Genomic DNA, 22515 nt, shown 5'->3' with positions numbered 1-22515 from the left:
AGAGGGCTCCGAGTGCCACCTCTGGCACTCGTGCCATAGGTTCGCCACCACTGGAGTAGGATATACCAACAAGAAAAGAATACTTCTCCCTTATAAAGTCTTAATGTCTTCTTTTGTGCAAACTAATCAGAGCTCTCACTTTCCCTTGCAATGAGCATTTTGGTAAAATGAAAAAAAAAAGCAGGAATGCAGAGTTCAGAGAAATTAATGGCTATGGTGCCCTAGTTTTGCATACTAAATCTTGACATATGAAGCAGATGCTAAAAAGAACTCTCTTCTATGCTTGTATAATTAATTGGGTCTTAATGATAGAAGCATTTTAGAAAAACAAATAAAATTAAATTGTGGATTAACCTTTTAATAATGATTAGCGGCCATGTGTTCATACCAGTTGGCAAAAATCTTCTTACATTTTGCTTTGGACCATTTTCTAATCATTCCTGCTCCATAGCAGTGAAGTGTACCCTTGATTTAAAATAAAGCACACTCAGTTTAAAACTTTTCAGTAACTATTCTACTGAACAGTAGAACCTGTTTGATCACTTAAACCTTTCACTCTGTTACTCTGACATTAGGCAACTTTTCAATAAATGCCTAATCAAGTTTTCTATAAAAGTGTACTTGCAAAGCAGAACACATGCCTAAGTTGCTACACAGAAGAAATATAAACAGCTTCCCATGTCGTCCTTTAAATGAAGTGACATTAAACATGGTGTCAAGCTTGGTGACTTTGTGAAACAAAAGTGTAGAATCCTAGCATCTTTTGAGAAATCCGAATGCACGCTTTTGTACTCTGATTTTTATCCTTTCTTAGGGCTTTATTTATTATGCTTGTTACTTGTCACAATCAAATTCCTGGCAACTTACAGAATAATCCAATACATTAATTATTCATAATATGATAACAATATAAAACATATTATAACAAAATACATAAAAACTACAAAAACAATAAAAAAATCAATAAATGTACCCATTAAATGTACCCCAAAATCACAATGCAAATACTCTTCTAAATAACTCCATTTAAGCATGCACAAGTCAGAAAACACACTACAGATAGACTGGCTCCAAGCTGGTATATGTTCAATATATACCGGTATATGTGGAATTCATATAGAAGGAAGCTGGATTGGAAGATGAATGTGGTTTTAAATTTGAAGGAAGCAATATCAATGATATGTGTATCTGCTCCATTTAAATCACACAGTCTCTTTTGTATATGCCAAAGAACAGGATATGATATTCTGATATTTCTAATGATAACAAAAGGCTAGTTCCCTACCATTCAAGTAATTTGAAACGCACCCTGAGGCACCTCTTTAGTTTGATAAGTTTTGAATGCTTTGTCTGATCATTCACCACAATTTTAGTCTCCAGAAAATGTACTTTTATATATGCTACCTATACAAAGACAGGTTTTTCCTCCTTATTTAAATTACCTACGAATTGAGGGTGTGTATAATTTACATATGTTGAGGGGAAAACAAATGAAACGGAGTAACCAATGACTGCAGCTACTACTATTGGAAAGTGTGTGTTTTTGCATTGAAAAGATTATTTGTCCTCCGGTATTTTTTGTAAAAATGAGAAATGTTTGCTTTGATTCCTTTCTTGTTAAGCTTCATCCTGTTTTCTATCTTACTCCCGTGCCATTTATTTTTCCTTTTTTAGTGTAGCTATTCATTCCTCACCCTGTTTCCATCCTATTTTTTCTTAATCACACTGATATATAAATAAATGCAGGTAACTCTTTCTCTACTCATGCAGCTATAAATAAAAGTCCCAGATGCGTTTTTAGTTGCTACAGGATTCTACAGAATAGTTTCTTTCAAACTTTTTTGCAGGTACTTAAAATCTATACCAAAATTCACTGGTTATTTCTGGATATTGCTTAGTTTATTCCAAGTATTTGTAGAAGCGGTAATGATGTATCTAATGTACTAAAAAAACTACTCCCCAATCAAGAAAAATGGCTAGATATCAGTCGTTAAACATAAATTTGGCCACAGCCAACATATTTTATTTAAAATGTAGAGTCATAGACCAAAAACACAAATAAACAAAGTAATGGAGATATTCCTTAAAAGCCTATTCATATCTGAGCAAAACAAGCTTAAAAGATCAAGTCCATTAACCTCTAATCGTCTAGTTTCTACACGTACGTCTTCTGAACAATTGCATTATTTGGAATGCTCCAACACTGGAGGTTTTTAAGAAGAGATTGGGCAACCATTTGTCTGAAATGGTATAGGGTTCCCTGCCTGAGCAGTTGGTTGGAGTAGGTCCCTTCTAACTCTGATATTTTGTTATCTCTCATTTCCTTCGACACATTAACGTTGGATTTTGAATTAAGTAGTGCATCATTAAATTTGCCCGATGCATCTTGGAAGAATTTTTGTACTTTTTAAAAGAAAAAAGAAGAAGCAGAAAACCCTATCTTAGAAATATAATGCCAGTAATTTCAGGCATCTTAAAATATTTAACTACTTTAGACAATAAAATGAACAGCTGCTGATGGAGCTTATGATAAGGTTAAAATGATTAGCATGGCTTGAATATGAAGAAATTAATAACTGAGTTCCACAGAAAATAACAAATTTGTTCTGCTTCATAAAATTTCAAAGTCATAGTACTAATTGCTATGGAAATGAAACAGAGAAATAAATTATGCCAAATAAATAATACTAAAAAGAAAACGACCCTGAATTTAACAAAATGTGTCCCTCCCAAAGGAAAAATAGTCAGAAACAACAGCAAAACACCCCACGTATGAACAGGGTTACTCTGGGCAGAGTACAACTGTAACAAATAATTAATCATAAAACATGAAAAGGAACAGCTCAATATAAAACAGTTATAAAAAAGGATAACCGGACAATCAAAAGGCGACTCCACTGAACTTGATCTAAAGGCCTGGGGGGGGGGGGAAAGGTCTCAATTGCTTTTTAAAGGTAAGCAAACCTTGGGGGGGGGGTTGTTGTTTTTTGTGAGGGAGGAAACCATTCAAGAGTACAGGGGCAGCCACTGATAAGGAATGCACTCTACTGTAGGTCTCACAAGATGGCAATATTAAAGTGAGGAAAACTGGAGCTTGCTGTCAGTACAGGAAGGCATGGGGCAGGCAGAGGTTGATTGGAGCAGGCAGTCCTGCAAGTAGCTCGGTCCTATGCTATGTAAAGCTCTAATGGCAATAACCAGGAAACTTGAATTGCCCCTGAACCTCTGTTGGGAGCCAATATAGCTTGTGGAATACTGGAGTCACATGGGCACAATGAGCTGCTCTCATAATTACCTGCACAGCTACATTCTGGACCAATGGACCAAGTTGAAGGGTTGAATAGAGTGCACTGGCCATGGTGAGTTCTCCTGTAGTGACTTGGCCATGACAAGCTGGCCGTAAGCTGGCCGTGGAGAGCTGGACTTGGTGAGATGGCTGCAGTAACTTGGCCCTGGCAAATTGTCCCATTCTGGGCTTGGCAACTACAACTTGTTTTTTCCCCTTCAGATCCTCTCAGCTCCCCAACATTGGGAAAGAGCCTCAATGGCTTCATTTGGATTTTCAACTGGCTTCACATATGGCAGATGTGTATGGTAACTTTGTAGCAAATTTTTTTCTCTCTCACAGAAACATCTCTGACACAGGGAAACATGTTCTCCTGTCATGAAAATTCCCCTCTCTTCTGTAATCTACAGAAGTAAAATCCACAGAAACAGGAAGGATGGGATAAAAATATGAATGTAACTCATAAAATAAGAAAACTAGGATAGGTAAATCCTAACTTCACACATTTTTCTTTTAGAACACTTATTAATCACCCTTAGAGCAAATATGGATGTTTTTAAAATAAAAAAAATGCACATGCAAAGATATATGCATTTTACAAGTAGAATTAGTTCATCTAATCTTACTAATAACTGAGTAGTTCACATTGACTGAAGTTATTTGACAAGTACTTATTAGCTTTAGCAAAATGGTATTTCAGTGGAATGCAGATAGTTGATGGGAAATTTCAGCAACGTGGAGGAATTTTAAGTACAACTTGATCTACTTGGGGAGATTGAAAGAACAATAGCAGCAACAAAAGACTCATGCAAGCTACTTTGGGAAAAGACAGGCTCAATATTAAGTTGCTTTTGTGACAAGCTATCCTGAAGGTCAAACTGTGTATTATATTAAAATGCTTTTCAATTTAATATGACTGCTTTAAAAACTACAGAAGTCTGCATGTGCTGCAAAGGGAGTAGATTCAGTATCATCCCTACATGGCAGTTTCTTATCTCTCTTTAAACTGCTATAGAACAGAACACCTATTTTGTCTCTAACCAAGTCAGCCATGGAACTGCAATTCGCTTAGATTAATTGACCATCTTACAAAAGCAGATTTGGAGTGCTTCCACACATGTTGCTGATGGCTTCTGGAAATTAAAATTAATGACTTTTGTTGGTTTCATTCTTACTTAAAGACATTGTGGAAAATCTGGCACATGTGCCCTTTCTGTCCTCTGTTGCAATTAACCTCCAATATTGTGAGGGTGACTGCTTGCAGCAGGAAGGCTGCTCCCATTTTACAAAAAGAATCTTCCCAACCTGACTTCTCAGATATTTTGTGACTCCAGTTTCATAATTCTGTGACTGTCCATGAATTCCAGTTGCCTTCAATGTCACTTTAGTTACAAAAGTGAGGTGTCTGATGAAATTCTGTCCACTTATATAATACAACACGGAGAGACAACTTGGTGTTGTGGTTAAGAGGCTGGACTAGAAAGTGGAAGGCTATAAGTTAAAAATGTTCTGCAATTGGTTTCATATGATGGCGCTGGTTTCCTTTATTTGTAAGCTGCCGTTAACTGCTAAAGAATCAGGTGGCCTCGAAATTGGATGGATACATGGATAGATAAATAAGAATTGCAGTCATTTTAGTAATAGTGAAAATATGTTATGAAAATATAATATAGAATATAAAATACAATAAATAACAAGTAATACATAGTAAGCAACAATAATGTGAGTGTAAAATATTAGAAACATTCTTATATTTAAAACTAAAACATGCATTGTAATACAATTAATATTCTCAGTTCACCTACATTATCTGCAAGCAGGTTTCTTATCTCCTTCCAACAAGAGTTACTAGCTACCACCTATTGGTTGTCTGGATTTTGGCAGCTCAGATGCCAATAAGTGGTAACCTTATTGTAAAAGTAACTTGGTTAAAGAGTTCAGGATACATTTATGGATACATTATTATGGAGCCATAGGTTCTGTTAACCTGTACCCAGTTACTTCAACAAGGAACTATATTTTATTGTATGAGACAAAGGCAGAGAAAAGTTTATATTACCGTATACTGTCAGGACTGAAAACCACTCAGGACCTAGGCTCATAGGAGAACTAAATGACAGGAGTTTCCTATTTTGAAATGGTAACAGACTGAATTTCCTATTTCCTTGCAGCCAACTTTGGACTCCCTAAAATTGGTCTGTGGGATTAAGAGAACTGAATGGAGGGAAATAATGCGTTTAATCTGAAGATAAGTCAAAGAGTCAAAGAGTCTGCTCTTTAGAGTTTAGACCAGTGGTGTCAAACTGCCGGCCCGTGGGCCAGACGCGTCATCTGGAAGCCGCACCCACCCCATTGCCAGCAATGGCAAAACAGTCCCGATACGTCTCGCCACACATGTCTGGTTTAGATCACTGAAAAAGCTCAGAAGTTGTTCAGGATTATAAAAAATGGAAATCTAATCTCTATGGAAAATATTTGTGGTTGCCTTCATTTGGGAACTTATTGTGGTTGTTCTGTCTTAGATTTTTTAAAAAAATAAAGTTTGAGCATTAAGATTGATATACCTAGAGTACTAAATATCAGGGTTGCCTAAAGTATTTGAACAAGAAGCTTCTCAAAGCGTGATTTTTGAGAAAAGCACTTCTCTAATCCTTAAAGCAATAATGGCCCTTGGACGCTTCAGAGGCACTGTTTATGCATGCATGGACAGCCAGCACTTCTGCCAAATTCTTCTAGAGGATGTGGCTTTGAGGAGGGGCAGTTTGCTTGTAAAAAGAAATCCCTATTTCAAATATTTTGCACCACCTAACCAAATCTTTAATGTCACCTCAACTGTTTTTCACCAAATAAGGAGACCGGTTCAAAATACATGTCATTGGCCACATGACATATGGAAGTGTTGCTCACAGGTGAGCAATTTGGAAATATTAAGGTTTAATTTTGCCCACATACACTCTCCAATTAAAAACAAAAATAACAAGTGAGATAGGTGAACACCAAAGGAAGTGCATATAAGCATTAATGGATATAGGTGCCAGATATTATCTCTAAGCATCATGTTGGAGGTACCAAGCATATGACACTATTCCATTGTCTTTTGTACATAATGAGAATTTGTTGATGGATCCCTATGAACTGCTTATTGTAGATATTTGATAGTGGAAACCTATCACTTTTAACTGTTCACAACATTAAAGGCATGGGAATTTTATTTTCATCATAAGCAAAAACACTGATCATAGAAAAGCTGGGAGCTCTCCATACTTAATTCTAATAATTTGCAGAATGTATTTTCACAGAAAAGAGCATTTAAGAAAAATTTCAAATAATGTATATTATATGTGTGCATAGCATTTTAATTTATCAAGCTGCTGTCATATTAAGAGTCAAGGCCACAAATAATTGACAATACTGATTTGCTGGTTTAAGGAAATAATATATTGTTTTTTTTATTTTTCCAGCAATCTAATTTAATATGAACCCCACTTGTGGGAAGTTAGTGGACAGTCTATCAAAATTATGCAGAGTAATAAAAAGATGCATCTGGGAACAAAGCTTAGAAATGAGTTAGTTAATGTTTATTTGGCATCAAAGACCAAAATGTCAACCATATTACAGTATAATAGTCCAAAATAGCCATCTTAAAATATAGTAGAAAACAAGAAAATAACGAATCATTAATATTAAAATTATTTTTATTACATTTATAATTAAAGGGCAAAGCATACAAAGCAAAACTAAGATACCACATATGTGACAAGGCAAAAGAATAAACAAGTAGAAAGTAATAGGGAAAAAATCAGGGCCGTTAGACAATTAATCATCTTGCAGCAACACAGCAAGAAATTTGGCACTCTTTCTAATAAATGTTTCCTGAGCTGTCAGCTAAAAGGAAGCAAGTGATCTCCTCATCTAATCCTTGCAAGACTTTGAATCAGATGAAGGTTATTAATTCAATATGCCATCTCATGTAAAAATGGCACTGCAAAAAAATATTATATATTTGTATTTTCTCTAGGGGACATGGGCAAATTCATGCTGCAACATTTCAAAATATAATGGAAAAAATGGATCCTATTTGGGATAGGAAAAAAATAGTATTTTCTAAGTCTTTTACAAAAGACAGTTGTCCAAAACAGATCTCTGGCATACCAACTATTCTAGGGTTAAAAATGAATACATCTTGCATAGCTGCATTCTAAGTTTTAGAAATAAGTTCTGCATGGCTATATTCTAAGTGTTGAAAATCAAGACTTAGATCAAGAACCATGGCATTTCTGTCCAAAGGGAAACAAAATGATCCATTTGATCATCTTTAGTGATCAGTCTATTGATCCTATTTCCTCTGTTCCACATTGGCAGTCTTTCTAGGTATGGAATCTTCTTATATCTAAGGCACAGATATTGATACAGCATAAGAAATTATTCAAGTAACTTTGTTTGTTGAAAAACTTTGAAAAATTTAAATACATCTATCAGTATTTAAATATAACTTCAGTGATATTTAAAAAGGTGCAAACATGCTAAAAAAATGACACACCACCAAAGAACTCCAAAAAGCCTGACAATGAAAAATAGATGAATTTTAATCTATTATTTACTAACTATATTAATGATGGTTTTCCTAATAGGTTATGTAAATTTATCAATACGCCATTTTGGAAAGAAATATAAGATATACATGTTTAAAATATTTAAATGTGAATGTTTTGAATATCTTTAAAACTGTTCTTACTATTAGGACATTAAAAAATGTGCCTCAGTCTTGCAAATGTACCAATCCATAAATAAATTCACATTTGCAAGACTGAGGCACATTTTTTAATGTCCTAATAGTAAGAACAGTTTTTCAGTCAATTTCAAATTTTATAACATGGGTGGGCAGATTTCATTTGTGAAAGCTGATTGATCTCTGCTGACTGATGTCTAATGGATGTTCTCACAAATTCTCTAACCTATACTCATATTATCACAGAGCAGATAAATAAAAATCTGCCTGATAAAATCCAGACTAACTATAATTAGCAGAAGGAATAATGAAAAGAGTCATTAACTTGGACAAGTAAAGCATGGAATAGACTAAGGAAATATCTAGCCACATTATGGGCATTAATGTAGTCTTAGTGACTCAACAATGAATCCAGAAGAAAAAAATACATACCAATATCAATTCTGTCAGGAAGACAAAATCACAGATTAAACATACAGATATTTGTCATTTAGTACTAGAGTTAGTCCTTGTTTAATGACCACAATTGGGACCAGCAACCTAGTCATTAAGCAGTGTAGCTAAGGAAAATATCACAATTTATGATCATATTTCAGATTTCCTTTACTTTACAGACCTGTGAATGTCATAAATACAAGGACTGGTAGCAAAGACAGTTTCTTATGATAACTGCACATGGTTACTAAATGAGTTTGTTCTACTCTGTTCTGCTCTGCTCTGTTCCACTCCATTCTTCAGATGAGCTGATGGAAATCAGTAAAAATGGAACCTGCCTGCTAGTTTATTATATAAAAGATATAATAGAAAGGAAACTGGATGAGAAGTGTATCTGTCTCTAAATGTAAGTAAAAACCAGTTGGAATGGAAATAGTTCAAAGCAATGGTTCACAACTTTTTTTTTTACTTGATAACACAGTACCCATGGATTTTCTCACAAAATATTTATCCCCGAGAGAAGGGTCTGTATACTTCTCAGTGGCTGCAGTGGAGGAGGTAACCTTAAGCAATTATATGGCAGAATGTTCCCTGCCAATGTAAAACCTTCTGAATGGATGTTTTCTATCCACTTATTAACCTGTCTTTGTTTCTGCAATGATTAGTATTCTTTCAAGTTGGTCTGTAATCATTAACTATTAATTTTTTTTAAGGTTACTGAATCGTTTTGGAGTCAAGAATTATTCTTGGGTGTGAAAATGTTGCTGACATTCCAATATTTTAAAACTTTTACAACAAAATGATAATTATGTAACTAGAAAGTCCAAGGGAATGTTTATGGCCACTTATGTAATCTTCATGTAAGGAAATTTAGGCAAAGAGAGAGGCAGAACAATTGTAAATAGAATTTATCTGACAGCAGAGCAGTCAGAGTGGTTTGATCTCTTCCTCATCTGCAGCTTAATGAAATGACTAGTAGGCAAAAAGTTGGTAGAGGAAGGATCTCCGCTCCTTCCGGCGCGATCTTAAAACCTACCTCTTTGAACAAGCTGGCCTGGCCTGATGGGATGGGGTCGGGTTTTATAAATTGATCTTAACTTTTTAATCTGTTATTAATTTATTACGGGCATTGCTGTTTAATTACTTTTTAATTTTTGTATCTTGTTTTTTATTATGTATTGCCCTGTTCACCGCCCTGAGTCCTTCGGGAGAAGGGCGGTATATAAATTAAATTAATAAATAATAATAATAATAATAAATAAATAATGATTAGTAATATATTTATAGTTTTATATATTGAAAAACATCCATGCATGTTTCTCATTGAGAGTATAGAGACAGCTTACCTAAGCAAGCTGGCAAATCATGATTCAGCAATTACAGCCAATTCAAAACCTCAATGTCACAAAATAGAAAAAGCAAAAACAGACAAGCAATAGCACTCCAGTTATTTTTCCTATCCTTAGAAAAAAAGCAGCATGAGCTTTATTCATTGAAATGTTGCCAGAAGAAAACAGGATTAAATTTCAAGAGAAAACCAACAGACTCTGCTTTCATGGTATTATCTTCTCCTAATAGAAAGAGAACCAATTTGGTTGAAAAATTCAAAAGTAATTTCAGTTTATTTAACAACTAGGAAATATTTAGCAACTAGTTAGTTGCATTCATATGGAGAAACAATAGGTCAGTATGAATGTTGTGCAGATCCTCTGTAATCAGTGAAAAGAACTTGTTGACAAAAATCTGTTATAAACTATTAAAATCACAAAAACTAGTGTCATTATATAATAGGAAAATGTCCTTTTAATTACATTAAAAGGTTGATGTTTGAAAACAAGACGATTCTCACCATTTTATAGGAGAGAAACAGCTGATAGGAAAAAATGGTTAACATGCCAAGACTTATTAATGAAGTCAAGAGAACAACTGATTTCAGAAAGATATAATGTTTAATGATGAGAAAGAAGGTTTAATATGGATAAAAAAATAAATTCAACTGGAAAACACAAACTGGAATTTGAAATTGAATTATGTACAAAGAACAAATAATAGCAAAAAGGTATAAACCTTTGTTAAGATTTAAAACAGAAGAAGAACATATTAAACATACTTAAAACAATCAACAACATCTTCAAAGGAATAGAATTCACAAGGGAAGAAGAAAACAACATACTATCATTCTGGATAACGTCATTAGCAGTGGAAATTGTGGCAAATTAGAAGCACACATTTATCCAAAAAAGTATCACGCTAACCAAGTTCTCCATTACCAAAGTAACAACTCAATCTCCCATGAGAGGAGCTGTGTAAAAACATTATTCAGATTAGCATAAAAGCACTAGAGCAACTCAGAACATCAGAAAAGAGAAACAGACTGCCTATATATCCTCTTCCAAAAAATGGATACCTACACAACTTTAGCCAAAAGTGCCTGGTCATTCAACCTGCTACAGCACAATCAACATAAGCTATGAAAAGCATAATATTGCCATGCATCAGAAACATGTCAGAAACAATCGAAAGATTATTATAACTACTTGGTATCACCATAGCACAAAACCAACTACAGCCTTTCAAAACATCCTGAAGACCCATTAGCCCAATCACCAATCAGAGTAGAGCTGGAAGGGACCTTGGAAGTCTTCTAGTCCAAACCCCTGTTCAAGCATTGATCTATTTCAGACAAATGATTGTCCAGTCTCTTCTTAAAAACCTCCAGTAATGAAGCACCTACAACTTCTGATATCAAGCTGTTCCACTGGTTAATTGTCCTAACTGTTAGGAAGATTCTCCTTAGTTCCAGGTTGCTTGTGTCCTTGATTAGTTTCTATCCATTTCCTTCCTTCTGGTGCTTTGGTAAACAAACTGACCCCCTCCTCTTTGTGGCAACCTCTCAAATACTAGAATACTGCTATCATGTCACCCCTATTCCTTCTTTTCTCCAAACCCAAATCCTGCAACCGTTCTTCATATATTAAAGAATGCCGATTGGTGGCCCCCAGGGGGAGAGCGTTCTCTGTGGGCGTGCCAGACCTATGGAACCGCTTACCGGTTGAGCTCCGGATGGCTCCCGACCTTCGCTCCTTCCGGCGCGATCTCAAAACCTTCTTTTTTGAACAAGCTGGCCTGGTCTGATGGGATGGGGTTGGGTTTTTATAATTAGTTTTAATTTTTAATATGTATTAATCACTACGGGCATAGTTGTTTAATCACTTTTTAATTTTTGTATCTTGTTTTTTATTATGTATTGCCCTATTCACCGCCCTGAGTCCTTCGGGAGAAGGGCGGTATACAAATTAAATTATTAAATTAAATTATTAAATTTTAGTTTCCAGGCCTTTAATCCTCTTAGTCGCTTCTTTCAAGAAGAAAGAATACAAGAGTCATCTATAACATAGAACGCAAGCACTGCAACAATCACTATGTAGAACAGATAGGAAGAAGTCGAGCAGAGCACATCCATGAACATTAACAAATGAAGACATGAGGAAAATTCCTTGATCTAACAATGATGGGCAAACTCAACCATAGTTTTGTGTGGAACCTGTGAGCATCCTAGATCAAGCTAAACTGAATAACGTTAGAGAATTCCTGGAAGCTTGGCACTCAAACAAATCAGCCATCAATGGACACATAATAGATAACCTCATTTACACACCATTCAAAAGAGACAATAAAAAAACCAAAGAAGGAAACAAAAAAACCAAAAACACATCCTCTCCGGAAGCCTACACCCAGATGAGCAGGGATTTATTACCAGGCAAGCAACCAAGCAGAGAACCATACTCCCATCAACACTGAACAGGACAAGTTACTGTATATAAAGAGGGAGCAAATCCACACTTACTAACACTGATATTATCTAGTCTGATAATAAATTGTCTGTAAGCAAACAACCAAGCTCAGAGAGCAACAAGAACTGCACAAGAAAGCAACTGCTTAGAAATACACGGGAATATAACTTATTAAAGATGTTCTTGCTCCCACATATTTTATTGCGAATGCATTGTGTTTATACTTATATACTTCCATGTATTTAAGAATATATCAAAGGAGCATTGATAAAAATAATCACTGACAGGGAACAGCTGTATTTTAAAAATGTTTGGAATTCTAAAACAGTTCTTTTCCTCATTTCTTCCTGAGCTATATAAACCTTGTCCTTTCAATTGGTTTTCTCACAGGTCACTTTTTCCAGTTACATAACTATTCTATTCAGTACATATGCTTCCAAGGAGATGTGATTGCATTTGTCGTAGTCATCAGATGACCAATGCTAATATCTTTTTTTTTCCTTGGGAAACTGATACTTTTAATAAATTGTGGCAGATGTGCTAGTCGTCTAACTTGGCTGCAAATTATTTTTACAGGAATCTCACTTTTGTTAAGTAAGAGAAACAAGGAGTAAAGAATAAGAAACTATTTTTAAGCTTTAATATTAATATATTGATCAGTTGCACTTATTTTTAATTAAGCAATGTCTAAAGTATGTACGAAAGAAATATAATAAATAAAATAAATGAATATCCTTATATTGGTGGGTGTAGTCTTACACAGGTTCTGTAAGGAAAATGAAGTATTGCTTTATTATGGATTTATTAAGGATTATTTATTTTGTGTTATTTTTCACTACCAAGGATTGAGCCAGCATAAAAATCATTTTAAAAAGTCCTGTGTGCCAATTCCTGTCATTTACCTTTTTCTCATTTGCTTCCAAACTGTTGCTGGCTTTTTTTTCTTTTACGTTTTTTCTTATGACATTATTTTTACACAGGGAAAACAATGATGTACTCTCATGTATCCCATCCTTTCTTTCTATATATAAAATACAGTGTATATAAAAGATATATTTTGTAGCATGTTGCTTTTTTGAAATATTTGTGATTACTGAAGAATAAACATTTGTCACTTCTCAAATCACTAAAGGTAAAGGTTCCCCTGCACATGCGTGCTAGTCGTTTCTGACTCTAGGGGCCAGTGCTCATCTCCGTTTCAAAGCCGAAGAGCCAGCGCTTGTTCGAGGACGTCTCCGTGGTCATGTGGCCGGCATGACTAGACGCCAAAGGCGCACGGAACGCTGTTACCTTCCCACCGTAGTGGTCCCTATTTTTCTACTTGCATTTTTACGTGCTTTCGAACTGCTAGGTTGGCAGAAGCTGGGACGAGTAACAGGCGCTCACTCTGTTACGTGGCACTTGGGATTCGACCCGCCAAACTGCCGACCATCTGATCGACGAGCTCAACGTCCTAACCCACTGAGCCACTGCGTCCCTCTTCTCAAATCACTACGTGGGTTAATTTTGTTCATAGTTGTTGGAGGTTAAAAATGTTCTCAATTCCTTGGGTGAAAAAGTTGGGTACCAGTATGAATTTAGGCAGCTTTTAAAAAAACTTCTCTTTCTAACTACTAATGTTCTATTACAGATAAACAATCCATTGATATATTATAGCATGGATTATTACTAATAATATAGTTAATATCATTATTACAAATATGTTAGACTATTATAACTTTCTACTTGAAATGAGGCATTAACCATTTTATTAATGAAATCATTTTTGTAGAGTTTTTAACTTATTGAAGTTAATAAGTTATACAATATCTTTTAAAAATAACCTCATTCTACTTTGAGTCATCCTAATTACAGATTACTTTTATATTCTCTGCTCCTGTTAACAGTTACATCATCATAATTAGCTTCTTTCAATTTTTTTTTAGATTAGGATAGGCAATCTTTTGACCCCTAAATTGCCAGGTTGAAAATCAGAAGCTGTCTGCATGCACATGTTATCTCATTAACATACAAGCATATACATATTCATTCCTTCATCCCCATCCTAAGCAACAAGCAACAGTCTTACTCAGGCTAATTGGTTTATTCATTTTTTTCTAGGTGTCATGGATTTTCTATGAAATCTTTCCTGTAGCATTTTCAATACAGAAATGCAATTAAATATTTGAGTTGAAATTCAGACTTTATCTTGGTCAAAAACCAGCACAGAGGAAATTTATTGAATGAATTGCATGAGTAGTGGGCAAATGAAATTCCACAGGAACTCTTAACATTCAGCTTAGTACTCATCCAAAGATTATAATGCAATTTATTTTTGACAAACCTAACTATGTATTTTTTCTTGAAATACATCACATATTATACCATGCCCAGAACACATGATGACAGTTATGTGAACACAGAAAGAAAGGGAGGCAATTTTAGATTTAATAGGGAAAAAAGATAGTTAAAAACATGGGTGGCACAGAGCCGGCAAAAGGTAAACTTTTCATTATGATATAAACTATTATTTTTCTCTGTGTGTCACAAAATTGCACTCAGGTGGTAGAAGTTGCATTATGATGTTGCAATGCACATTTTGCCATTTTGACAAAATCATGAATTTCTATGAATATAACATAGTAAAATTGGGAAACAGAACATCTGCTTGTTTTTATATATTATATAAATTAGGTAGTTAATTCTAACATGGACCAATCAATTTGTTTGGCATATTAAACACTTAACCAAATAATAAGATTTGGAAGGGCCTTGGATATCTTCTAGTAGTCCAACCCTCTGCGCAAACAGGAAACCCTATACCATTTCAGACAAATGGTTGTCCAATCTCTTCTTAAAATCCTCCAGTGTTGGAGCACTCACAACTTTTGGAGGCAACTTATTTCAGTTACTTTGTATTCAGATTTTCAGACAGTTGTCAGTGTCAACTTCTTTTGTTCTTAGAAAAGGCCTTTTAAAAATGTTAACACCAACAAATATAATACCTTATTGGAGTACAGATTATGAATATGAGACATATGCATGCAACAATCATTAAATGCAGATACAAGGAGATATGCAAGAAACAGTGCCTTGGCTTGGTATTAGAATGATTTTATTATAATTAGAATTATTTTGTTATAATAGAAATGGCTTTAAATGTTGAGATTGTATTTTTGTTTTGTATTTTACTATACTGAAAAAAGTTGGAATTTTTTTCTTTCTCTGCACTTTTTCTTTCTCTTCTTTTTCTACCTTTTATTTTTTCTGTATTTTTATTTTATAATGAAAATAAACATTTTATAAATCCAAAAGAAGCAGTGCCTTGGTAACTCTTAGCACTGAAATGTTCTCTACCAAGTTAACTGCAGCTACTGCACAATTAGTAAACATATTTACATCTGCTTTAGGCAAACTAAAAATGGAAGAATTTCCTTTTTGCGGGGGAGGTCGGCATTCTGTAGGAAGAGAAGTAAAACATCTTAATAAATTATGGAAATTAATTTTGTGCTATGTGGGATTGTGTAGGAATCAGAACGATCACTTTGATGAGATTTGCCATATCAACAGTAACAAGTAAACCAAACAATGAATAAAGGGCTATAATTTTTCTCTTTCTTCTTACAGTTTTAAGACATCTCTTCACATCATGCAGGAGGTTCCATATGGACAATATAAGTTACTCTGCTTTGGAGACAAGCTACACCTGGACTGTCTTCCTGAAGTTTAAACCCCCCAATTTTTGAACACATCAGTCTGAGGAAAAACGGCCAATGATCCAAGCTTGAGATATTTAAACTTAAAGAAGCCTGCATTATAGTGATTTGTAATAGTATAAGCTGTTACCTGCATTCCTTTTCTTTTCCTCCATCTTTAGGAAGCAAACACTTACTAACATGTAACATTCACATTGGTAAAATAAAATAAAATGTTCTTACCTGTCCATTTTTCTCAAGTTCCATTTCAACTATTGCCACAGGACTATTCATCTGGTCAATGTGTCTTGACTGTGTTTTTAAATCTATTCTCCAGCTTATGTTTTTCAAGCTATTTTCCCACTTGCTTTGATTTATCAGACTCTCATGAATTTTTGCTCGCTGGTTCTTCCAAAATTTTGCAATAATAATAGCATGATCGGTTGTGATTCCCCCTGGTTTCTTTGTTTGTGCAGTCAGAAAAGCTTCTAGTTGATTTGAATCCATGTCAGCTGAAGCTATTGACTGAAACAAAATGACAGTTTTACAATCTGCAATTCCACTTTCTTTGATAAAGTAAGTACAATTCTCAAATTACACATTATCCACAATTCCTTATTCCTCCATCAAAACAAACCTAGACTGAATTATCCAATTCTCAAAATGAAAAGCAAGCATTTGTTCTTGGTTCAATGGGGATGGGGGGAGGAAATGAAGACATAAATTTCACTGATGTGCATATTAAATACATAAGATACCTAGACTCTGTATTTATACTGAGGTGAGGCCAGCACAAAATTTTATAATAAAAACACCAAGTTCTGACTCTTTAACTGTCTCCTACCCAGAGCAGTAGAAAATGTGTTTCCTGGGTGATACTTAATTTTTAACTTTAGGATAATAGGAAAATGAAAACAGTCCAAAAGAAAGCAACTGTAAATTAATTTTGTGCTATATGGTTGTTTGGATAGTAACCAGGAGCTAAGCTTGAGTGTGCTTTTACTTCGACTAATCCATAAATGTTTTCAATGGATTGGCAAAATGACAATAGCTTTTAAAATAATTTTGGGTATTAAACTGACAAAACATAAGAAGTATCTTATTTAGAATAAAATATTTCCTGAGGATGAAATATAAACATTGCAGATAAACCAAATGGGTACAATTTAAAACTATAATGAGCATATAGTACTATATGGCATCTGGTGAAAAGCGTATAATAGAAAATGATTACTTGTAACAGATGTAATTGATGCTTACTTATAGTACTAGAAGCCATACTTTCTACATATGATTTCCTGGTCCATATTACCTGTAAAGTAATTATAGTATGAAGAAAACAGAAGTAGTAACTGAACTGATTGAGGATAATGATAACATTTAGCATAAAGGTTACTGCAAAATTGCCAAGAATGATTCACATAAGTGAAATCATACAATAATTGATTTGACTTCCCCACCAAAAAAACTTCATAAAACCCTTTTAAAAATATGAGGCTAGTGAAAAATGAGAGGATACATCTATCTATGGATAATTATTATTTAAAAGTGCCATTAATAAAATGTCAACTAGAATATAACATGCAGATTTGTCAAGTCCAAGAAGATCCTAGTATGATTAATGTGCAAGGTCAAAGCAGTCAGAAGAGAAAAGAACTATTGCCCAAAATGAGACAATTAAAAGTAATACAAACACTGGCAAAATTAATACAAAATGAAAGATGCAGCAAAATATTTTTTAAAAAACATATTACCACTAAGTAGTCATATAAAGAACTTGGCTAATTAGACCAAGGAGTGAAAGGTATATACCGTATTTTCCGGCGTATAAGACGACCCGGCGTATAAGACGACCCCCGACTTTTAAGAAGATTTTCAAGGTTTTTCGTCTTATACACCGGAAAATACTTACATGCCAGTTGCCAAGTGTCCGACACAAGCCCGATTCAGCCCCGTCTGATGCAGATGGTGCAAAGCCTCCCTTTTGATGCCCAAAGGGGCTTTTCCTTCCACCCACCCATTTGAGAGCACATTTGCAGACGGAGCAGCCGCGCGTCTGGAGCCAAGCCCCGCCCAGGAGGCGGTCAGCCAGGTGGGCTGGGAAGACGCGCTGGAGAGGCGGGCTTGGGGCGGCCATGCCGAGGCCGGCTGGCGAGGGCCGCTGCGTGGTCTGCAGGCGAGAGGGGGCACCAGGCCCTCCAGAAGTCCCCGGAAGTTCCTGGAACTTAGAACGGCCTGGTGGCGGGCGGGCACAGCCTCCCCAGGGGGGAATGCAGGGGAGGCGTCCTGCGGGGGGGGCGGTGCAACCACCCCACCAGCGCCTGGGGTCCAGCTCCACCCCACGGAAGGCGGCTCTCGGGCCCCTGCGGGGAAGAGGGGCTGCTGGGGGGGCTCTTGCCTTCGAGCTCTGGCCGGGAGGACGCCTCTCAGCCCAGGAGGCTCTTCTCAGGGGAGGGCGCGGGGGACGCGCAAAAGGGGCCGTTTCACCTGAGGGCTCCTAGGCCTTGTGGGGGGCGGCGAGGGGGCAACTTTTTCCAATTGCACCTGCGCATACAAGACCCGCAAAGGCGAGAGCGGAGGGCCGCCCTGCCCTCCCTGTCCGTCGCAGAGGAGGCGAAGGCCCGACTGGCCCCGCCGGCCCTCCCGCTGCTCCCGCGCTTCTGCCGGCCCCTGAGGTGCAGTGTTTCCCGGGTGGCAGGCAGTGCCGGAGGGCAGCCGCCACCCTGCCACAGCCGGTACCCCTCCTGCTTCCCCCCCAGGCCTTGAACTTCTCCCATTGGGCGCAGGGCGGGGCAGCTCCGACCACCGCCTCTTTTTTACAACTCATGTGCCGCTTCCCTTTCACTGTCGGCCGAGGCGCGCTCGGCCCGGGCTCCCGGTCCCTCTTCCCAGCCGGCTTCCCGCCCTGCCCCTCATGGAGCTGGACTGGGCGTGCAGCCTCTCGGTGTGGCTGCTTTTCCTGGGCAGCCTGGCAGTGCGGCTCCTGCGCTTGGACCTGTTGCTGAGCCGGCGGCTGCTGCTGCGTGTGGGGCTGCTGGCCGTCCTGCAGGCGCTGGACCAGGCCGTCCTGCCGCTGCCCCTCAGCACCGCGCTCACGGCGGCTGCCTGCTGGCTCGTCTCGGCCAGTACCGCCCGGCGGAAGCGCATCCCCGCGGGGGGGAGAGCGGTGCTGGTGACAGGTGAGTCCGGCGGGCGCGAGGCCCTCCCCTCAGGCCAAGAGCCGACGGGCAGTGCCGCCTTCGCGTGGGGAGGGCTGCCCGACGCTCCCGCCCAGCCGTGTCCCGGAGCCGCGCCGGAGATAGCTCGGTTGCGCGGGGCGGCCCGGCTTTGCAAGAATGGGGACGCTCGGCTGATTCATGTTTTTTTTCCAGCGTATAAGACGACCCGGCGTATAAGACGACCCCCCAACTTTTGAGAAGATTTTCATGGGTTAAAAAGTCATCTTATACGCCGGAAAATACGGTAAACATACTAGAAAGAGTATAAAAAAGCTGAACAACTTGCTTATCATTAGGAACAAAAACAAAGGCAAAACTAGCCTACTCTGGGAAGGAATTTAAAAAAAGGAAATTAATAGAGATAAAACAAAATGAAGTACTATGCTTATCAACAGATTAACAAATTGCTACGGTAGGTATAGATGGCATGCACAAAGAGTTCCCAAAGAACTCAAAATATTAAATTACTGATCTTCAATCAAATACCCTACTTATCTTTAAATTCAAATTCAAAACAACATGTAACTTTTTCCCCAGAGGAAATCAGGAAATAAAAAAACAATTTAGGGCGTATGGAGTTGATTAATCAGAGATTCATGTAAAAAGCTCTGAAAGGATATTCCTAAAGCAGGTCAGCAACAATAAAATGTTAAAGATATATTATATAAATAAACAATAATTCATCACAGAAACTTCTAACTTTACCTAGCCACTGCAGACTAGCAATTTAATAAAAATTCCAATCCACTGGGCAGCAATTTCAGAAAAGCCCACGTGGAGCACTGGATATTTGATAGCAAAAAAGAACATTACTTGACCATATTTATTTAATTTATTGGATTTATATACTGCCCCTCTCCCAAAGGACTTGGGGCGGTGTACAGGGCAGTTAAAACATGGTATACAAAGTTAAAAAATAAATAAATTAAATTAAGAATTAATATTCTTCCTTTTGTTCAATACCCAACTTTATGTGGGAGTTTAGGTGCTATTGGTTTTGAATTTGAAAACCAATACCAAAATCCCCAATCTGCTATGAAGATTACGGAGACAAAATTAAATTCCATCTGACCTGTTTCCCAGGATTGCCACATCTATCTGAGATCTCCAGGAGTAGGATGAGATAGAAATGAACATTTGTCTAAATTTGAATTAACTACTCAGTGGGTTAGGATGCTGAGCTTGTTGATGAAATGGTCGGCAGTTTGGCGGGTCGAATCCCGAGTGCCGCGTAACAGAGTGAGTACCTGTTACTCGTCCCAGCTTCTGCCAACCTAGCAGTTTGAAAGCACGTAAAAAATGCAAGTAGAAAAATAGGGACCACTACGGTGGGAAGGTAACAGCGTTCCGTGCGCCTTTGGCGTCTAGTCATGCCGGCCACATGACCACTGAGACATCCTTGGACAAGCGCTGGCTCTTCGGCTTTGAAATGGAGATGAGCACCGGCCCCTAAGTTGGAAACGACTAGCACGCATGTGAGGGGGAATCTTTACCTTTACTGAAAATCTGCCTGTTTTCCTTAAAGAGAATTTAGTATTTCAATATATCATCCCTGAAATATAGGAGCCTTTAGCGGAACTTTCGGCCACAGCTGTAGAACTATTATTCCTCTAATCCTGGAGCATTGCTGCAAGAACCTGGGAATGGGGAAATAAAGTATTTGCCTTGACTCGGATATAAGGCTAGAATTATGGTGTAGTTAAGGCTACCAGAACTGGGTTCCAGAAATCTAGCTGATCTGTATACAGCAGCAAGGTTGGAATTTTGTATCTCTCTTTTCTGTCATCCAGACTTTTAGTGGTCATTCAGATTTTTCCAGCCCAAATCTGATTGTCCTAATAACCTACTTTCCTCTTCTGTTGTGTAAAAAAAAAGGAAGCAAGTAGTATTTCTTTCCATTTTCTGTAAGGACACCATAAAGAAAATAAACATTGTTTCTTTTCCAAGACAGATTTTCTTGGCAAAAAAGAGAGTAAACCTGTGACAGTAAACTGGCAAGTTGATAACCTGAATCCTAATTATTTTTTATTTTAGGAGAAGAATCATAAGACCTTAAAACTAAGAAAAGCATTCTTTACTTGCTATAAGAATAATTTTGTTATACTTTATTTTGTTCCAATAACAGTCTTCTGATAAATGTCAGTAGAATATGAAAATTTCAAATACCATTTACATTACGGAAAAAAATTCTTGATTAATAAGATGGCTTCCTATAGCTTAATAATTTTATTACAAAACAAAAGTTGGCCTAGTATCTGAAAACCACAGAAAATATTTATCTACATTCATTCTGTTCCCTGAAAAACACAAATAACACATGTGTGTGACAATTTCAGGTGGAAAACTCCCATTGTTTCCAGAATAGATTATTTGTTGTTGTTGTTAGTTGTGAAGTCGTGTCCGACACATCATGACCCCATGGACAATGTTCCTCCAGGCCTTCCTGTCCTCTACCATCTTCTGGAGTCCATTTAGGCTCACGCCTACTGCTTCAGTGACTCCATCCAGTCACCTCATTCTCTGTCATCCCCTTCTTCTCTTGCCCTCAACCTTTCCCAGCATTAGGTTCTTCTCCAGGGAGTCCTTCAGTAGATTATTACTTGTCAACAATAATAGTGGTGTTCTAAGAATTTATTATTTTTTTTACCACAAGCCATCTAAGCTTTTTTCTTAGCAACTCGTCAAAGCTGTAGATCCATGCTGATCAGAAATAAATTTAAGTCAAAAAGCTCAGGGAAACAGTAAAATTCAACTGCATGTATTATGGTAATTGCTAACTTTCTGATTCTGTAACAGTCATGAAGGAAACTATTTATTTATTTATTAAATGTATTTGCTTAGGACTTAGGAGGGAAAACAGTCAATCTATCAAAATATTTTAACTGGAAGTCTGCCAGTGCAATCACCCTGGCCTGGTGCGCAGGCATTCTTGGGTGTTTTCTTATATGCCCTAGGACATCACTGTTCTGTGACCTGTGCTGGCTCTCGCTGGGCTTCAGGGAACAATTCAAAGTGCTGCTTGGCACCCATAAGCCCTACCTAGTATGGTGCCAGTTTACTTGCAAGACTGTGTCCCAAGTCAGTTCTGCTTGCTGCAGCAGAATTGGCAGTTAGCATACTCCAGATTCCTTCCATTAGGAATTGTCAGCTTGGGTGACCTAGGAATTGTGCCTTCTCTGTCGCAGTGCCAAAGATTAGGATGCCCCCAACCCTTGTGACTTTTCACAAAGCACTGAAGATCTGGATGTTCCCTCAGACAGGAGGGCGGGGAGGTTGGATCAGTTTGGTTTAGTCTGTGTGGACTACGAATGGACTGTTTTGTACATGGGTGTATGAAATTTTTGTTTGCTTATTATTTCAATCTACATAGTTTCTCATC

At 37.3% G+C, this 22515-nt stretch overlaps 1 protein-coding gene across 5 annotated transcripts in view; it reads right to left on the bottom strand.

The window, feature by feature from the left end:
- Positions 1-22515, bottom strand: part of COMMD1 (copper metabolism domain containing 1) — an 86340-nt gene that overhangs the window by 40166 nt on the left and 23659 nt on the right. For 3 of the 5 annotated variants that reach the window (XM_081344327.1, XM_081344329.1, XM_081344328.1), the window contains exon 2: positions 16162-16443. In XM_081344327.1, coding sequence (XP_081200453.1) covers positions 16162-16443 — 282 coding nt within the window. Of the gene's footprint in view, positions 1-14950; positions 15195-15257; positions 15682-16161; positions 16444-22515 lie in introns of those variants that run through there. The other 2 variants (XM_081344331.1, XM_081344330.1) reach the window with 2 other exon arrangements.

The sequence above is a fragment of the Vipera berus genome, assembly GCF_964194415.1.
Source record: "Vipera berus genome assembly, chromosome: 1".
NCBI lineage: Eukaryota > Metazoa > Chordata > Lepidosauria > Squamata > Viperidae > Vipera > Vipera berus.
The sequence above is the reverse complement of the archived record's forward strand: the minus strand, read 5'-3'. Positions and strand labels throughout refer to the sequence as shown.